Source organism: Agelaius phoeniceus, chromosome 3 (assembly GCF_051311805.1).
Source record: "Agelaius phoeniceus isolate bAgePho1 chromosome 3, bAgePho1.hap1, whole genome shotgun sequence".
Classification (NCBI taxonomy): Eukaryota; Metazoa; Chordata; class Aves; order Passeriformes; family Icteridae; genus Agelaius; species Agelaius phoeniceus.
Window position 1 is genome coordinate 66084323 of NC_135267.1, and position 18817 is coordinate 66103139.

At 39.6% G+C, this 18817-nt stretch overlaps 1 protein-coding gene across 7 annotated transcripts; it reads left to right on the forward strand.

Moving 5' to 3' along the window:
* Positions 1–3758: 3758 nt before the first annotated feature.
* MTFR2 (mitochondrial fission regulator 2) lies at positions 3759–13480 on the forward strand. Of its 7 annotated transcripts, none has more exons than XM_077175504.1 (9): positions 3759–3936; positions 4515–4646; positions 4978–5082; positions 5320–5444; positions 7417–7631; positions 8643–8943; positions 10938–11124; positions 12645–12710; positions 12910–13480. In XM_077175504.1, the coding sequence occupies exons 1-9, from the start codon at positions 3871–3873 to the stop codon at positions 12919–12921; spliced, it is 1209 nt and encodes a 402-aa protein (XP_077031619.1). In that variant the 5' UTR covers positions 3759–3870; the 3' UTR covers positions 12922–13480. The 7 variants fall into 7 exon arrangements, 3 of the variants coding, with proteins under 3 accessions (XP_077031619.1, XP_077031621.1, XP_054485841.2); XM_077175506.1 differs by having other exon boundaries at positions 3760–3936; positions 12907–13480; XR_013181393.1 differs by having other exon boundaries at positions 3768–3936; positions 12645–12811.
* The last annotated feature ends 5337 nt before the right edge of the window (positions 13481–18817 follow it).

Here is an 18817-nt window from a genome sequence, read left to right on the forward strand (position 1 = left end):
TCTTGGAGCAGCATTTTTTTATAAACTTATCACTACTTCTCTGTTGCCTTTTTATAAGAACTGTATTTAAGGGTAGTTATCCAGTCACAGTATAAGTACAAACAGCTGTGCAAAATGCTGATTGTATGTTAGTTGATGAGAACATACATGGTGATAAACCTGGATTCTTATTTCACCCTGCAAGGGTGCAGCAAGAATTTCACTTAAGCAGTGAAATCGTCACTCTTCATTAGTAGCCTAAGAAATACATATGCATATACAAACTACAGTGAGTTTCAAGTGTATTTTTTAATAGCTTAGTCATCAGCAAAACACTTAAGTTAATTTGGTGCCAGTATCAATCTAGCTTCTTTTTTAGCAGTTTCTTTTTAGAGTTTGTTAGAATTGCCTCTTTAATTTCTCTGTGTGGGCTTGCCTCTCGGTGTGTAATCTGGCAAGAATGACTCATTCACATGTACAGCATTTAAGTTAAAATGAGAGAGCAGGACAGGACCAGGTGGGAGGAGAGAAACAAAACACCACAAAATCCCTGAAAAAATAAAGGAAGAGATGTTAAAACCTGAACTGGTAAATATAATTCATATATACTAGAAGTGTGAGAAATTAATCTTACTTTCTTCAACTGATTTCTAATAATTGTGCTGCAAGAATTTTTGTAGCTGAAGTGCAGATATTAAAGGGATTTTGGTTGGGTTTTTTGTTTTTTTGTTTTTTTGTTTTTTTTTTTTTTTTTGTTTGTTTTGTTGTTGTTGTTGTTGTTTTTTTTGTTTTTTTGGTTTTTTTGTGGGTTTTTTTTTTTTTTTTGGTTGTTGTTTTTTGGTTTGTTTTTAAAAAAAAACAACCAAACCCTCAAGCTTAGGTTTAGTGGTAGTTACACACTTAACCTCTAGAATGTTAAGCATGAAAGTAATATACTTAAATTACCAGAACAAGGACATTCTAATACAAGAAGATTACTTTGCTTGTCTTTCTCAAAATGCTATCGATAAACTAAATCTCAATGTTACGTGGAGTTAAAAGTGTAGTTGTTCTTACTCACCCTTTCAAAAGGCATAATATCTTTAAAGTAGGGGAAAAAAGAAAAGGAAAACTTTGATAGAGGTGTTAATATTAAATACCTATATAATGTATGCCTTCCTATTTGCTTTACTGTTAGGAAGTAGTTAACAAACATATACAAATTAAACACTAGAAGGAAGGAAAACAAAACAATCCTCACTGTAGCTGAAGAAACTATATTTTATGTTTTGCTAATTTGCAGGCAGCTGTGTAGAAAGGGAAACAGGAGCAATACTTGTCTCCCAGTAGTAGTTAGTTAATAAAGTCATTCCCTCTTTATGTTTTAAAACGTTTAGCCCAGCTAAACAGTTGTTGCCAGATTGGCTTTTACATGTACAGTGCATCTTTTAATAGCTGTTTGAAGTGATAAACAGAGTATTCTTTGGACTTCTCAGCAAAACTCAGACTTTGTGTATATTAAATTAGAATAAGCAAAAAAGGGAACAAAGCAAACTTTGCAAACAAAGCAAACACTAGTCAAAGCCTGTCCTAATGAAGTAAAGTTAAACATCAGTCTGGAACTGAACAGGATCAAGATATGCTTGAGCTGTCATGACCATATAACAGGTAATTTGTATCATTTATGTCAAGTTGAAAATGGATTGTTAGGGTCTGTGTGTCACAAAGCAGTACAATTCCTGCAAGACGAGGCAGATTTAAATTTTGTATTTTAGCTGAATATCCAAGGAGATCTGGTAGAGATTGCTTTGGTAATGGCATTTGATCCTACAAACCAGTCTGGAGGTTAGATGATAAAAATCTGGGTTTTTTGCAATCCCTAATTTCATTGTAGTTTATCAGAAATGTAATTTGATTACAGAACACACAATTACAGCCACTAACATTTCTTTAAATAAGTTAATTCGAATTAAGAGATAATGTAGTCAAAGATGCAAGTTGCAGTCTGTCTCTGAGAGATCTGCAAGAAACAAAGTGGGAGTGGAGTTCACTTTTTTAATCTTAAGTCTAGTGCTTCAGCACTTGTCTTTTAACAAGAGTAAATTTTCACTGTGCTAAGAAACATGTGCTGCTAAGGTGATTGCATGACCTGTGAATGGAATTTCAGTGCATTTTGCATTTCTCTTGTTAAAAGGTAAAGACCGCTGGTACAGGGGGAAAAAATTGTGTAGACATTATGCTGGTATAAAATATTTAACTATCTTTTGAATTCAGCTACTCATTCTGACTCTCTGCTCTCCAGCAATGAAGCACTTTTTAGGACACCATGCAGAGATGAAGTGGATTCATAGAGTTTGAAGTTATCCCTGCAGTTGAGATAAAATCAGGCATACATTTTACTAGGCAAAAAAAGGCCACCAACCAACATGGAATCCAGTAGCTGTACTGTTAGTACAGTGTCCATTTAGTTTCTTGGTTTGGAATTAAATCGCACATCCTCTTTCCTCCCAGGAACAATCAGCATTACTGTAACAGTGGGCAGCTGCGTAAGAGTAAAGCTTTCCTGCAGTTGCTAGTGCTTTAAAAGGAGAGCTGTCCCTGAGCTTTGGCTCAGCTATAGAGGTACGGCAGCAGCATTAAGCCTTGAGCCCTGTGTCACTTCTTGTTTTCTAAAGCTGGCTTGTCAGAAGATGCTTTTGTTCAGAAGATCCTGCAGGTCCCTTCTGTACTGTTCAGAGCTGTACCTGCTGACTTGAAGCATTTCTGTACGAGTTCCCAACTGCACCTCTCATTCAGTGCAGCTGGTTACTGGTACTGCAATGAAACTAAATTGCCTTGGTTTTGCTGCTGCTTGAGAGATCCTGTCTCTTCCTGGCTTTCCAGTAGAGCTGTGTGTTCCCATTGTGTTGACACTTCCTCTTCTTTAGTGAGGTGTTGGAGGAGTAGGTGAGAAGTACTTTTTTCTCGTTCCTTTAAGGCAAGCATTGTCGTACAGTTTTTCTACACATATCCATTAAAACGTTTTACCCTTTCTCTCCTCAAGCTTAAAACTTCCTAGTCCCCTGAACCAGCTGTATGCTGTTACTACTATGTGTGTTACCAGTAGTGCTACTCTGTGTTTGGTCTTAGAGAATGGATCCACCTGACATGGATAACAGTAACCAGCAATGCTGCTGTGGGAACTCCAGTACTAACAACAGGAACACCGACTGCACAGATGAGGGAAGGTCATCTCCAAGAACAGACTGCATAGCTGGAGGAAGAGGATATATCTTCTCCTAGAAGCACTTTTAGCACTGCTAACTTTCTTCAAGTTTTCAAATTCTCTTGAGGAAAACAGTAGAAATCTTACAAAGATGAAGGAAGAGCAAGTGTGGAATTTCAAAGCCCGGTTTTGGAAGTCAGTGTAGTCAGGTGTTACTGGGCAGTTGTTGCATTGAGGATACTTTGTGTATTTGTTTTAGGAGTGTGAATGAAGTAGTTAGGAGTTTGCTACATCGAAGGCCTGAACCATCTCAGTGTAGCTCCTTTCTGTTAATTCAGTGAGTTCACAGGCTCTGGTGCATTTGTTCTGCTGGTGCGTGCTGTGTTGGCAGAGGCAGAAGCTACCTTTCCGTGAGTGCAGTCCCTTGGTCAGTCAGGCGTGCGAGCTGGCCGCGGTGCGCTACGGCCCGCCCGCATTCCCGGGAGTGCTCCCTAGGAAGCGGGGCAGGTCCGGGCAGCGCGGCGTTCAAACCGCTCCTCCCGACACCCCCCGCGACGGGCCCGCCCTGCCGCTCATTGGCTCTGCCGCGGCGCTGCCAGCTTCCTATTGGCGGGGCTGCCGCGGTGCCCCGCCCCCGGCCGCCGGCGGCGCGGCGGGTGCAGGCGGCTTCGCTCTGGGCGCTGCGGCGGGCGCGGCCCCCGCCCGCCATGGCGCTGCTGCTGCTGCAGCTTCTCCGCCGGCTGCTGCGCTACCTCGGCTGGCCGCAGCACCAGGTGAGACCCCGCGGCGGCTGCCTGCGCCCGGAGAGCCGCTCGGGCGGGGCGTCCCGCCTGCAGCCGCTTGGCTGGGCGGAGGGAGGGAGGGAAGGTCGGCTCCGCGGGCGGTGGGGCGGCTTCAGCGCCCTCCTTGCCCGCAGCCGGGTTTGTCGGAGCACGCTGCCCGCACGTGGAGGCACTGCCCTGATACAGGCGGTCAAGTGGCGCTTTTTGCCCTGAGCTGAACGTCAGAAAGTCAGTGGTGTTGGTTGCTCGTGCTCTGCTGTTTCAGATAAAAGGCTCCGTAGCCCTTGCCCAGTAGCAGCCAATGCCGTGCGCTCAGAGAGCCGGAGAGGTGCGACGGGGGAAGCTGAGGAGGCGCTGGTGCCGGGCCAGGGGCTGATGTTGGAGCGTGGGGCTATGGGCAGCTCCTCCGGGGGCTGTCAGCAGTGGGGCACTGCCGCAGCTTGTGCTGCTGAGACAGTCCTAGCGTTGTTCGTGGGAAAACAGCGACTATCTCCAGGAGTGCTGATTTGGCTGAGCTGCCCTCATTACTTTCTGGTTCCGTTGTTGGAAGCTGCTGGTTTTTTTGACAGGCCGCGTTTTTTGAAACTCACGTGTTTGGCAGCAGTATCAGCCGTACTCTCGGAACTTGCCTTCCTTCAGCAGTCTCATCAGGATGGCATTTCCAGCAGTTATATGCTGTCATAAGGAAGTATCAGGCCAAGGTATGTTAAATTTATTTCACTGCTTTGCTAATTGTTCTTTTCCAAGACTTACACAGCTGCATGTAGTTAATGGAATGAGCATTTTTGACATTATCTCAAGATATTTGCCTTTGTGCCTCTTAAAAATATTCTGTGTTTTAGACACTGTCATACTAGTGTAGGCTTCTTTGGACTTTCAGCTTGAGAAGAGCATCGAGAAGTTAGGTTAACCAAACTGCATTATATTTAATTACCTGTAACATGGAATCATTAAATAACTTTGCTTAAAGTGAGATTAAGAACTGGGGGCTTTGATTTTGCTTCTCCGGTTCAAAGGTTTTCTGCTTTTTAGGTCACATCTGTGTGCCAAAAAAAGGAATATGGATCTACTCGAAGTGTTGTCCGTAGACTTGGGACAATTCTTTCCTTGGAGCCCTACCCCAGACCTTATTTTCAAGTAAGAAATTTATTGTCATGTGTATAGTTCACCTGTTTGTATTTTCTTGTTTCTTGATTTGATGATAGGTTTCCTCTTCTTTTTAGCTTGTGTAATTGTGTGGTGCATCCCTTATACTCACTGTTTTCAACTTCATTATAGCACTGTTTAAAAATTCCTTTTTGCTGAGCCAGAACCTTCAGTATGTGTTGAATTAAGTTTCCCTTCATACGTTTTTTTGGCATTCTTTGTTTTTAGTTTGTTCAAGACCCAAGTCCAGTGGGTTATGATGAACAAAGTGCAGCTCCAGCTCCTGTGGCTCCATCACTTGCTGACATCCTGTGGGTGGCAAATGATGAAGGACAAGTATGTACTAGACTTAGGTAAGTAAAAGTGTCAAAAGGAATAAAAGAAATAACTTTGGCCTTCTCTATGGTGCATGATTATGTCTTTAAGTTTGTTTTCCATTATTCCTAATCTTTTCTTGGAAACATTTTGGGCTTTTGGGTTTGAGGGGGAGCGAGAGCACTTCCTCCTTACCTGAAGATAATGACTATGTAAAGGATTCTTTTCTGCAAGTTTTCTGAAATTGAGTCTCCTCTTTTCTCTTCATAGTAGTATGTCAGGTGCATTACTGGTACTTTAAATGATATTCACTTGCAAGTTATTTTGTGTGGGAGGGAGCTGGTTGTTGCAGTATGCTGTAAGACTATTCCTATCTTTGTCTTTCTAGTTTACAGCCTGTTTGATAAACTTTATAAATGGGGAAACAAGAAAAAATATTTAAATGTCTCCTTTTGGCTTTGATTTTTTACAGTGCCATGTGTAAGCCTTGATGGCTGCTTTGATGGAAAAACAAACATAATTATTTTAAAATTTTAAAATTATTTTCAATATAGTTTATATAAATGTTTCTAGCTTTTATAGAGGGCTGAAGGAAAATATTTTTACAAATTAGAAAATATTTCAGGTAGTGTGAAATGACAAATTGTCCTAGAATTTGCAGACACAAATAATATACAAGTCTTGTCTCTTTTTTTTTTCCCTGCTGGAGAAGAAATAGAAAGTTGTCTTGCTGTTCCTCTAAAGATGTATTCAAAATCAGAGGATGAGTTAGAGCCAGAAGCAAGATTAAAATGTGCACACTTGTGTTGTCTTGTACTGCATCTGTATAGGACAATGTAATTCTGCTTCATATTGGCATTTGTTTTGTCTGTGACCTTTGTGGTACTTGCCAGTAATGAAAATACAAGAAATTGATGAATTCAAATGACACACTTTTTCTTGGAGAAGTTGGATACAGTGTGTTTCATCTTATGTTTCCTGAGGCATAATTGTTAAATTATTAAAGTTTGTTTGTAACAGCTGTAAAATAGCAGAAGAACAAGAACATCGTTGAAAGAACAAAAAAATCCTGGCCAGTTTTGTCCTGGTCGTGCAGGCCAGATTCACAGAACTATGACAGTTCATTCTTTTGTTGTTTCCATTCTTTGTTCCTCCTCCTCCTCTGACTCTGTGGGATGTTTTTCAAGAGCAACTCTTCTAACTGATATCTTTTCCTTCTCAAGCAGTGTTTCCAGCGAGGGGGTTTTGGCAAATTAGGAAACAGTGCTTCAGGTCTGATTTGAAGTTAAAGGATGTTTAAAATAAGGGAAAAATCTGGGCTTTTTTCCCATCAAAGCTTAGTGCTTAGTGCTATTAAATGAATCAGGTAAATTTAATTTCTTTCCATGTTTCGTAATGAAATTCTGGTAGTTTGATTTTATACTTATATTTTAAGTTTATTTTTGCAGGCACAGACTTGAAACACTTTTTTAAATTAAAACCTGAGACAGCACAATTTTCTAATGCTGTCTTTGGTTATAGTAGCTTACAGAAGGTGAGATTCTAGTTCTGTGAGTCTGTATTAAACCTTATTATTTTCAAGTACCTTTTCTGAAAGATTGTAACTACTTTGCTGCTGGCAGTGTTCATCTTAGAGTTTGATAAATGGCTATAATTTCTGAAGCCTAATTAAGACATCATTATTCTTTGCCTCTCCTGCCTTTCATGTGGCAGGAAGGGAGAGACACCTTATGGTGTCAGTCTAATAATTATTGAATAATGACAATCTTACTGTGTGACTTTATGATGTTTAATTATCCGAGTGAATTATCTGACTGATTCTCACGATGACTTTGCAAGGATCTTCATTGTACTTGAGCAAAGGGAGACTTGAAACATTTCAGAAGTTATGAGTAGTTAAAAGTGTAGTCATCTTGCTGAGTGACATTAACTTGCTTGAACAGCCCAAGTAGTTTTGAGGTTTCCGTTGTTGGCTGAGCCTTTTGAAACTGTCCTTTTTTTGCTTTGTAGGACTGAATTGAGGAGAAAAGAGAAAAGTACGGCTCCTCCTGATCCATATCCACGTCTGGATTCAATACAGCACATTCCAAAAAACAGTGCACAAAAAGTTGGTGTTGATCAAGCAGCACTCCAGAAAATTTCTGCCCTTGAAGATGAGCTGACCTTTCTTCGTGCTCAGATTGCTGCAATTGTTTCAGTGCAGACCTTGGGAAGTGTTCCCTCACGTAAGCCCTTCCAATTTGAAGCAAACCAATGTTCCTTTTTGCTTTAGAGCTTGCCTTGTCTGATATTGGTAGAGAATATCCTTAGCTTCTCTAACTGAAGATACACCAACTAAATTTACTGAATATAATATTTTGTTTTTCTTTTTGCTATTTGGTGCACTTTGTCTTTTCTGTTTTGTGGTCTATTTGCTAAGTTCAAATGCAATTGATCCTAAGTACTCTTTATACTAATTTCCATGTTGGTGAAGGAGTTTAGTAACATCGCTATCTATAGGCTACTAATAACTGTTTTAAAAAGTTAAAGACTTTGTCCCTTTGGGGTTTTGCACTGTTTCTAACAAATTATTAAACTAATGCATAGAGGAAGAATTCTAAGTCAGTCTGGTTGGGGCTTTAACAAAAACAAATGCTACAGACAGATGTATCCTGGGTAGTTGGTCTCTAATATGTACCTCTGTCTTGTGACCTCTTTTTTTTCCTGGTAAGTTTTGAGTCTCAATTGTCTTACTTGCAGACCAACCCCACTGTGGTTGCTGAAATACTTGGACTGATGTGAGGTACTTGGTACTTTTGTGTGGCATTGTGAGGCACTTCTGTGATTCAGCTGTTGTGTTGGGTCTTCTCTGTCTCTTCTCCATTGCGCTCAGTATTGTAACCTGTTTTGTATGTTTTGTGATTATCTTTTGCTTCATGTAGGTTATTGTAACTTCTAGACTATTGATCACCATATGTAGCAGCAGGCTACTTTGCTGATTTATCTAGTGCCTAGATTGAAGACACAAGAAGTGAAAATCAGAGCAGCACAAGACACTTCCGATTCATTACTTCATGTATTCTGAATTTGTGGGTTTGAAGTAATATTCTTTATTTTAAGTTTAGTTCTTCTGTGTTGCAATGTGCAAGGTGTATAAAAAAAAGACTGCTTTCAGAGGGCAGTCTTATCTTGACATAAAACTGATTAATCTTAGATGATAATATATGTTATTGTTTTTCTTCTCTAACTGTATGCAGAAGCCTTTAAAACACACAGCACTCCAGGTGGATTTTACCCACTCCCAGCCATGACTTCTACGCCATTGTCCGTCTCTCACAATCACTTTGTAATTCCCTCGCCTCCTCCACTTCCTTCTGGTGCACCATCTGCTGTTGATGCTAGTAATTCTGCACTGGAACTTATCAAACAACGCCGAGCTGCAAGAAACAGTGATTCAGCTGCAGCTAACAGTACTGATCACCAGAGGACAAAGAACTTTCCCAGTATGAGGGATGTTTTGAAAGACCTAAACAAAGTTCAGTTGCGAGCTGTTGAGAGGTAAGTTGGACTGGATGTGCATCTCAGCAAGCCAAGGCTATCTATCTAAGCATCAGCAGCACTTCAGTAGCACCAGAGAACACCAGTCATTCAAAGAGCAGCTACTCCTGACAAACTCAAGTTGGCAGCTTCTGAGTTCACATTGTGAAATATAAGATACTTGTGACATGGCTTTTAGATGCATTTAAAACATGCTGACTGATGCAGCATTTTAAACTGCTGTGCTGCTTCAGTATGCAAATCTCAGGTTGGTGTGGGGAGGTGAGAGGTTGCTTACAGGATTGCATTCACAGGCACAGGAAACTGATCTGAAAAAATAACCCTTCTGGATTCACTCTGAAAGTCCAAATCCTCAGTGAAATTTTAGAAAACTACTGCTAGCATACTCAAAATATCCTGGTTCAAGCTTTGAAGTGTTTACAAAAACATGTATCATTTATTGAAAATGTTTCATAAATTTGTATTTCAGTAGTGCAGTTGAATAGTACAGTATTCGGTAGGATTCGAAATATTTTTAGTGGTCAGCTGTTTTGATGGTAAGTGCAGTTGACTTGTAAAAAAAATTGAAGTCTTTAGTTTTACTAAAGACTTCAATACCTCTTCTGGTCTCTGCTATGCTAGGTATAATAGAGATTACACCTTGAGTATTCTGTTCTGAACTTGGACTGAAAAAGTAAGAAAAACTGAACCTATAATGAGTATTAGAAGCTCTCAATGTGGGAAGAATGTCACTTGGCAAAACTTATTGTGTTCTCATGTCAACATTTTCTTAACTTGTGAGCTTTATCTCTGAAAATGACTAGGAAAAAACTTGGGCAAATAATTTGCATGCAAATCCAAAGCATCTCTTTATGCTTTTGATGACATTCTCACAGTAAATAACACAAATATAAAATGCACTTAGGTAAACCTGTGTGTTTCCTGTGTATATGTTTTTTTGTCTATAGTTCCATGTATGAAGAAAATGAGATGTTCAGGTTGACAGTTTTAACATCTTGAGCATGGGCATAATTAGCAGGAAGTGGTAGCTTGTACATTGAAAATACTTTCTGGATTTAGGCATCTATGCATGTTCTGAAGTAGAGCTTAACTGAGTAATGAAAAATTTATATTTTTGGGAGGAGTAATAATCGAAATTGTTACAATTTTTCTGACAGTAGTTAATTGTGTGCACTGCAAAGGGAAGTCCTCTGTTCTCAGAAACTGAGAGCCTGAAGATCCCATTTTCTACCCCCCAAACACCATCTTACACATTGTGCAAGTGCTGTGAGGGCTTGTTTTTGTAGGGACCATGAACTCAGTCCTCTCAGGTTTTGTGTTAAGCAGCCATTACTGTAACTGCCAGATTTAGAACTTGGTGTTGTCAGTGTGCATTATTAGGTACAAATCATCAGCCTGGAAGTTGCACTTTACAAGCAGAACTCTGAACACTTCTAGATTTTTCCACCCACCACCCCCCCAAGGTTTCTCAATGGTTAGAAAGACTTAGGATTTTTTATTTTGGACTAGTCACTAGCTTCCACATTTATGCTAATTTTGGGGTGTAGGTGCCGTTTTGATTTCTGAATTTAAATGAACTTAAAATGAATAAAATTTAAATTAAATTATGTTCACAGTGATTATGAAATACCTTAGTGGGACATTCCCATTAACAGACTTAAATATAACTTTTAAATTACTTGGTATAAAAACTGCAATTTTGCCTTTTTTTGTGCTTGTTATTTGCAATACTTTAACACTTTGTGTTGATTTTTTGCCAGCTTTCTTCATGGAACAGCAACAACTTGTGTTTTCAGGTTAAGAATGTGGCTGACAAGTTGTTGGGTGTAATTGTATCAATTGTATTTGATTAATTGCTTTGATGTAACAGCAGCATTACTTGTGTAATCAGGGATTTATAGAATAGGGTGTTTACAGAAGTTGCCTCTAAAGTTTGGATTAGTGAGCACAGGATTAGGGTCAGGAGACAATAACTTTTTTGTTGTCCTTCATAGGTCTCCTGGAGGTACTCCTCTTTCTAGACCCAATAAGATGCAAAGTTCAGATTGGGATCCGGTTGCTGTACTAACTCAAGCTCTAAAGCAGAAATTTGCACATAAAAATGATGATGAAGATGATTCCTTGGACAAAGAAAATAATTCTTTTGATAGCTCTCCATTTTCTAGTCCTGAGGTGCCAGTGGTATGTTTTTATATAAGAATTTGTGTTTGTACTCTTGAACTGACTGCTGTTTTCATGGATACTTGCAGAGTTTTCACAAGCCTAGAACTTCTCCACAATTTTTTTAGCTATCAGCCTAGGTAGTTACTTTCTTTAAAGTATAATCAAAGCAGAAAATCTCAAAATAATTTGGTGGATTTAGACTGGTAAATGCACTTCTAGGTGTGCAGAGAAAAAAAACAACTTAGAAGACTGATTTTAAAAATTCATGTCATAGTTTGAGTGAACTATGGACCGTACCTTGATGGTACCTGGCAGGTATCCATGCATAGAAACTGTGTGCTTAAACAGTTATTGACTAATTTTTCAAATAAGGATATTAGGAAGGTCCAGAAAGGTCTCACTAATACACCCTAACTGCTCAGAAATGGAAATAAATGCATAGTCTGTAATATTTTCCTTTGAGTGTAGTTTCCATACAGTTTGAATCTTTATCCAAAATGAGATTTGATTCTGTTGTAAAACCCATGAAGAATCCGGATTTTCCTAGGAACAAAGAAGTGGTAGACAGAGCCATTGGACTCAGGTGGTTCTGAGCACTGATTTCTGCATATCAGCCTGTGCCAGTTACCTCAGCTTATACAGTCCAGCAGTGCTGTTTTGTTGGTTTTTAGGCATTTCCACAAACCTCAGAACTGCTCAGATGAGATTGATAGAAATAGGTGGCACTAATTTAAATTATGTCTCTCTGCTTAGCAATTCTATCTTTTTATTGTAAGAGTGAGAGAAAAGATTTGGGCTGTGGCATTTGTTACCGTAATGGAGAACATACAGTGGAAATCCAGATATCCATAGATGTTCTTTGGAAGCTGCTCTTACATGTGGCTAGCTGTGTGGCTGAAAACTTGAGGAAAACTAATGTGTGTGTTCCTCTTTCTAGCTGTAATGATTTGATTTGATTTTTTTTTTTTAATTTCAGCTGCCACAAGGATTTTCCAGGCTCAATGTAGCATATATTTTACAGACTGCAGTGTGTCAGCAGTACCTGGTGCAGTCTTAATAAATTTCTTTGACTTTTTTTCCCCCAAAGGAGAAATTAAAATGTCCTAAAAATAACCATGCTGGTATTTTTGATGCTGCAGACTATTGCACTGCGTAGCTGACATTCCTGATTCTAGATACAAAGATCAAAACTAGCTCCTGGAACAGCTTGTATATGGAATAGCTGTTGTTCCAGGATCTGACAGCTGGATTATGAAGTCTTGGAAGAGAGACTGCTTAAGGCCAGCATGTTCAGGAGTAGATACAAAAAGATGGAATTTTTCTGGTTAAAGCAGAATAATCTCATGAGTTTGTAACCAAGCCTCTGTTAGCTGTTAAGTGTTTTGAAGAATAAATGTACTTAAACCAATTGCATAGACTTAGTATTTTATTCTTTCTATGTTGAGAGAAGTGCAACAACTCTTCCAAAATGCTTTTCTTGTAAACATCTTCTAATTCAGTTTCTTGGGTATAATTTTAACTTCATCTCTGCTCTTCAGGTTGGGCGCTGCAGTCTGAAGCCAAATGCAAAACCCAGCCTTACAAGAACTGATGGAGTTAAGCAGGTACCAGCATGGAAAGCAAGAGCTCAGATATAGTGGAGGCTGCCAAGGAATGTTCAGTGTGTATAAATGGTGGGCCTACTTTGAAACTGCTGTAAGGTGGTGTAACGTGTTGTTCCAGATCATGTCTGTCCTATGCTGTTGAAGTTTGAGTATTGCAGGGTTTGTAAAATTACCTCTTCCTTCTCTGGTTTCTCAGTAGCCCAACTTGTAGATGTGGTGCTTTTACAAGAAGCACAAAACTGAGAGAAGGCTTCTATTGCTATGGAGCAGTGTCTTTGGAACCTGGGGAATCCAAGAGAGCAGTATGTGTGTGGGGAAAACAAAGATTTATTGCTGTGGGAGCTGAGGTATATGCTCTGTTTGCACTCCAGTGTAAATAACAAGGAAGTGTAAACTTTTTGTGTGTTATAACTACTGTATATAATGGTAATACTTTTTCATGAGAGTGGGATAGTTGTCTTGGTTTTCTTTGCAGTTTACTGATGCAACTCCTTATTCCATGTGCAAACAGTTTTCTAATTTATTTTGGGTCAGGAGATGAACTTTCATATTTGTGGAACTTTGTGCTGTGAGGAAACAGCAGGTCATCTATTAAATGCCTGTAATATGAGGGAGTTGCAGTCTGAGGTAAAAAAGACCTTGCAGAGAGATCTGCTTGCATACAGTCTAAATTCCATATGTAATTAAATATTAATTTCTATCTTGGCATGTGCATGTGAACTCAGATTTGTTCATGAGAGCTTATAAAATAAAATTCTCTTTATATTGTAGATGTGTGTGGTAGTGGCCTTTTGTACTGCAGACTCTTTTGTATCTTAAGAACTGATCATATTAGATGAGTTCTTAAATTGAGTTCATAAATCTTAAATTAAAGAAAAATTTGTATTTTTTCCTGCCAGAGTAGGAATGACTTAATGAAGCCACTTATTTACGAATTTATTATGATCCACTGCTCACAGGAGCTGCTGTCACCTGATCTTTTGTCTAAAAATCCTGATGTATAAAACCCAAATCCTCTCAGACTGTTGAATGTGTCCCTTATATCCTGTGTCTCTTCTATTTCCACGCTCTCTTTCATGGAGAAGACTGACAGCTGCATCCCCTCTTACTGCTGAGTCTTATTTGTACAGTTGTAAGAAATTAGTGTGCAAATACCATACTTGCATTTTGGTTTAAAAAAATTATCTTTTGAGTAAAACTGGAGCTTAATTGATTTGATATATTATATGCTGCTAAAATTAAACCCTCTAAGCATTTAATTCTTCTGGATTTAGTAATTATTGAACTTTATCATATTCTCCCATTCCTTGATTGGTCCGTAACAGTTTGGCCTTCACTTTTGTCCAATGCTTCACTTTCTTCCAATGCTTCTTCCAAAGTAAGCATTTGCTCCTTTCTCTACCTAGACTTGATAATTGCTATGAAATCTGTACAGAATATCCAGCTCAGCCCCATGCTGGATAATTTTACCCTCTTCCATCAAAGCTCCTCATTGTCTTTTGTCTGCTGCTCTGCTCTCTGCTGTACAAGACCAGCAGGCAGTGACAGTGAAGGAGGTCCATGCGGTGTCTGCTGAAGAGGACACGCAGGCAGGTGAGTCCCAGTGAGCATAAGGGCTGTGAATTGGCTCCCTCTTGCTCAGTGTCTGCAGTGCAGTGAGTGCAAGTGATCTGGTCTATATCAGCGTTCCTAGATCCAGGGGGTTTCAGAGGTTGTGGCCCTGCTGTTGTGACTGACAAACAGGATGGAATTCCTTCTTTGAGAGACTGAATTGTGTGCAAAGCCATACGGTAGTTACGTCAGTTGCTTTATGTGACCAACAGTTTCTTCTCTTCATGAAGAACAATTATTTTGTTCTCCCCAGAGTTCATAATTTAACTACAAGTTAGGCCAACAGGAGCAGTTTGCGGTGAGAATTTTGACTTTGGAAGTGTCTTTTCATTTTAGAAGGGACTTCTCAGAAATTTCTCAGTACCTTTTAACACAATAATGTAGTGTCAGAAGCATCAGCAAATTTTAGTGAGCTGCGTGACCCTTGTGGTTGTTGGATACTGTCTGATTTTTGTCATTTTGATGGGAATTGTGAAGTGATATAGTTTATAGCTGATCCACTTCCTTAGGGAAAAGAATAAGTAGTGGACCATGTGATTTTTTTTTTCCCCCCACCTACATGTGTTACAAGAACAGATTCTTTATTCCAGATGTAAAGAAGTCTGTGGGTTGTATCTGGTAACATCTTGACAGTTTTCAATACCAAGAAGTTGGAAAGCTTAGTAAAAGTTAGTAATGAAAAGCTCTATCACTCGTTGCAGAGATTTTTCTCCCTTTTCAGAGCTGATGGAAATGTGGCTTTGTCATCTTACTTTCTTTGACTAAAACTTCTGTATCAACAACTGGGAACCATTCCTGCTTCCTGTGCCCACCTAGAATCCATTCCATGTTTTTCCTACAAATGCCCTTGTTTACATAAGGTCCCTGACCGAATTGCCCAGTCACAATGCAAATCAAGAGTTCTGCTATTGATCTGGGAAAGGAGGAGGAGGCTCAGGAACACGAGTGCTCTATTGGTCTGCTGGCACGATCTTGTGAAAGGTTGTGCCTACTTGTCACTGAAGACGTCGGAAAAACTTGCTCTCCTACCACTCCCAGTGAATTTTTGGGCAGGATGTCTTCCTTCAGGAGGTGCTGAGGTGGTTGCTGGAATGAAAGTCAGTTTTGTTTTTCTACTTGAAAGAATTAAAAAGTATGTATATGGTATCCAGTTTTCCAGGTAAAAAATTGAAATGAGTAAATGTTTCACATATTTTGTGTAAAAGGGCTAGAAGGAAAAGTAGACCTTTAAATGCAGTCCTTTAAAAACATTTAGGAGATCCTAAAAGATTTGCGTTCTCTATCAGTGAGCTTCCCATTACAGGAAGACTTAATAATACAATTACCTGACAATTATTGTCAGAATACCACTGCTGACATATTCCTATAATATACCAAACCTATCCAAATACTCACTGAGGGACAATTAATATATAATTTGATGTGTATTAATTATTATATTAATATATATTTAATTGATCAATATTATCTCTGTACATGGAGGTACAGAGTTTTTGGATGAAGATAGAGCAGAGAGTATCCAACAGTATTAACTGACCTCAGTCAATTCTTGTTAGCAATTAATGACATTGTTCTTTAGTTCCACCTGAATAGTAAAATTATATATAGGGTTCTTGCCAAAGCCAAAATGACAAAGGGAACCTACTAGACAAGTTAGCCTTGAGTCAGTGATCAGATACCTTGGGGAAAGGAAGTTCTGCAGGCAAGACTATTGAACCAACTAAAAAAGAGATATGATCAAATGAAATACAATTGAAGGAAAAAGAAAAAAAATCAGGAGTTTTAGTGGCTACAAGAAAGTGGTCTGAGAGAAAATCAGGTGCAGTGCAAAGGACCAAAAGATGCCAAAACTAACCTGACAGATGTTGCAAAAGCAGGGGAAAAAATCAAGGAGAAAGACAGCACTTTGAGGGGAAGATATGAGGGACATGGCACGGATACTATAAAAAAAAAAAATCAATCTTCGCCATACTGAAAGCCATCAAAAGGCATGGCATGCCATCAAGTGCAGGGACCAAAGCTTGCCAAAATTGATCCATTAAAATTCCAGAAAGAGAATAGAAGGACTTCCAAACATGATGTCCCAGTGTTAAGGAAGGGCAGCTGCAAAATGTTATTCCCCCTTTTTCTTAAATTTGTTTGCTGGTGGTTCTAGGTACCTGGGAGATATTTATCATCCTGATTCCTCTACCAGGTTCTCAGACCCCAATGTTGTTTACCAATACATTTTTCATCGTGATGCTGACTTCAGCTACATCTGTATTATCTTCCAGGTTTATCTGAGTATTTTATTAATTGTGTACTGTATTTTAGGGCATTGTTGCATGTTTGTGTGAAATTGAGTAGTTTACAGCAAGGAAGATGCCCTGCTGTGCATATTGTGTGCAAACAAAGAAGGACTGCTGTGTCATGGGATGGTTGGAGACATCTTGGGCACAGTAATCCCAGCACACTCAGAGAAGTAAGAAGGGGAGTCAATAGTTCTGCTATCCTGGACTTCTGCAAGACAGATTTTGGCTTGTCTAGGAGACTGAGTGAATCTCTGGGGGGACAGTCCCAGAAGGCAAAGGAGTCCAGGAAAGATGACATTCTTCAAGAAGAAAATGCTACTGGCAGAGTAGGAGGTGATTTCTGTGGAGGTGGGGAAGACCTGTCTGGCTGGACGGAGAGCTTTGGCCTCTGACCTTTGGAAGAAGGGGCAGGCAATGCAGGAGGACTACAATAATCTTGTGAGGCAACTCCAGGAGAAAATTACAATAGTCAAAGCCCAACTAAAACTTAGTCTGACTACTGCAGTAAAAAAATGTTTCTCTAAATACATTAGTAATGACAGGGAGGCCAAGAAGAAGCTTCATCATTTTTTGGGTATGGGGAGAAACATAGTGACAAAGGACCTGAAAAGAGGCCGAGGTACTTAATGCCTTCCTTCTCTCATCCTTTAACAGCTAGACCACTTGTTCCCCAGGTACCCAGCCCCCCAAGCTGGAAGACAGTGACAGAGAGTGAAATGAAGCCCCCATAATTGAAGGGGAAATGGCCAGTGACTTGATGCCACACTTGGACACTCACAAGTTTATGAGGCCAGATGGGATCCACTCAAGGGTACTGAGGGAGCTGGTGGAAATGCTCACAGAGTCACTTTCCATCATTTATCATCAATCTTGGCTAATTGGGGACTTTTACTAAAGCCTTTGACAGTTTCCCACAGCATTCTCCTGGAGAAACTGGCCTGTCGTGCCTTGTACAGATGCACTGTGAAAACCTGGTTGGACAGCTGGGCCAAGAGAGTGTTGGTGCATAGAGTTACATCCAGCTAGCAGCTGGTCACTAGTGGCATTTCCCAGGTATCAGTTTGTTGTCATCATATTTCCATAGGCTCCCATACCTTCTTGGTGATTTCTCAAGGGCAGCTCCTCGCAGCACTGACTCCCTCTTCTTCTCAGTACAGACAAAAAACTCCAGCCCTCTTCACAGCCCAACCAACAAGCTCCAACTCTCTCCTCACCCAGCTAACCCACTCTTTTGTAGCACTCATCTCCTTATTGGACACAGCTGTGGCCTATTAAGGTCAGGCCTGTTCCTAATCTTTGGTGATTAGTACAGCTGCAACTCCTCAAGTGTGAGACTACCTTCTGCACTATTCTCTTACATTCTATCCCTCCACATCAGTTGTATCTCAATGTGGGGATTGCTGTTTGTAGATGTTTCAGTGATTTAGAGCAATGTACACCATTTTCCATAGTTATGCCTTGAAACACTTTGTTTAGGAACTCAGTCCTGAATTGTGGTGCTAGTTTTCACAATATCTAAAACTGTATTGTGAGTAAAGGCTAAAGATGACAGCTGTCCTCCTACTTCAGAGAAATTTGGCACATTTTTTTGTGGCTGGATTTGGCTGGATTATTTACAAATTTTGATTATAATAATCAAAAGGCCCTTCTTTTGATATTCATTATTTTCCCCAATAATCCTGTCATCAGGACCGCTCCTTCTGCAGTGTAAATTTGAATTTTTTTTTTTTTTTTTTGCACACTGAAAGAACAACAGCATGGTGCTTTTGTTCCAGCTGTGTTTCTAGACCTCCTTACGTTTTCATTTCTGCTTACATTTTCATCCAGCCTGGAAAGCTAAAGTAGGCCTTAAAAGCAAATTATTTATGTATCTTAGGAAGAGTGTTCAGACTTTCATTGTTTTTGGGATGGATGTATTCTGACCTTTTGTTGAAGGCTAATTTTAGGCATTTGATTTCAATGGGACACAGAAGCAAAAGCAGCAGTCTAAATTCTCTCTTTAGGTAACAGAGACATGGCAGTAAAGTCTGCAGGGGTGGAGTTGGCAGTGATTGCTTCAAACTTCTGATCAGCTAAAAATGTCTTAGATTAAAAGACATTTGAATATCTTTTAAAATAATTGATACAAATAGTTTTTACATTTTACAGATAAACTGCATGGGTTTAACCACAAGAGAGCAGTATCACACCGGGTCTATGTTGCAA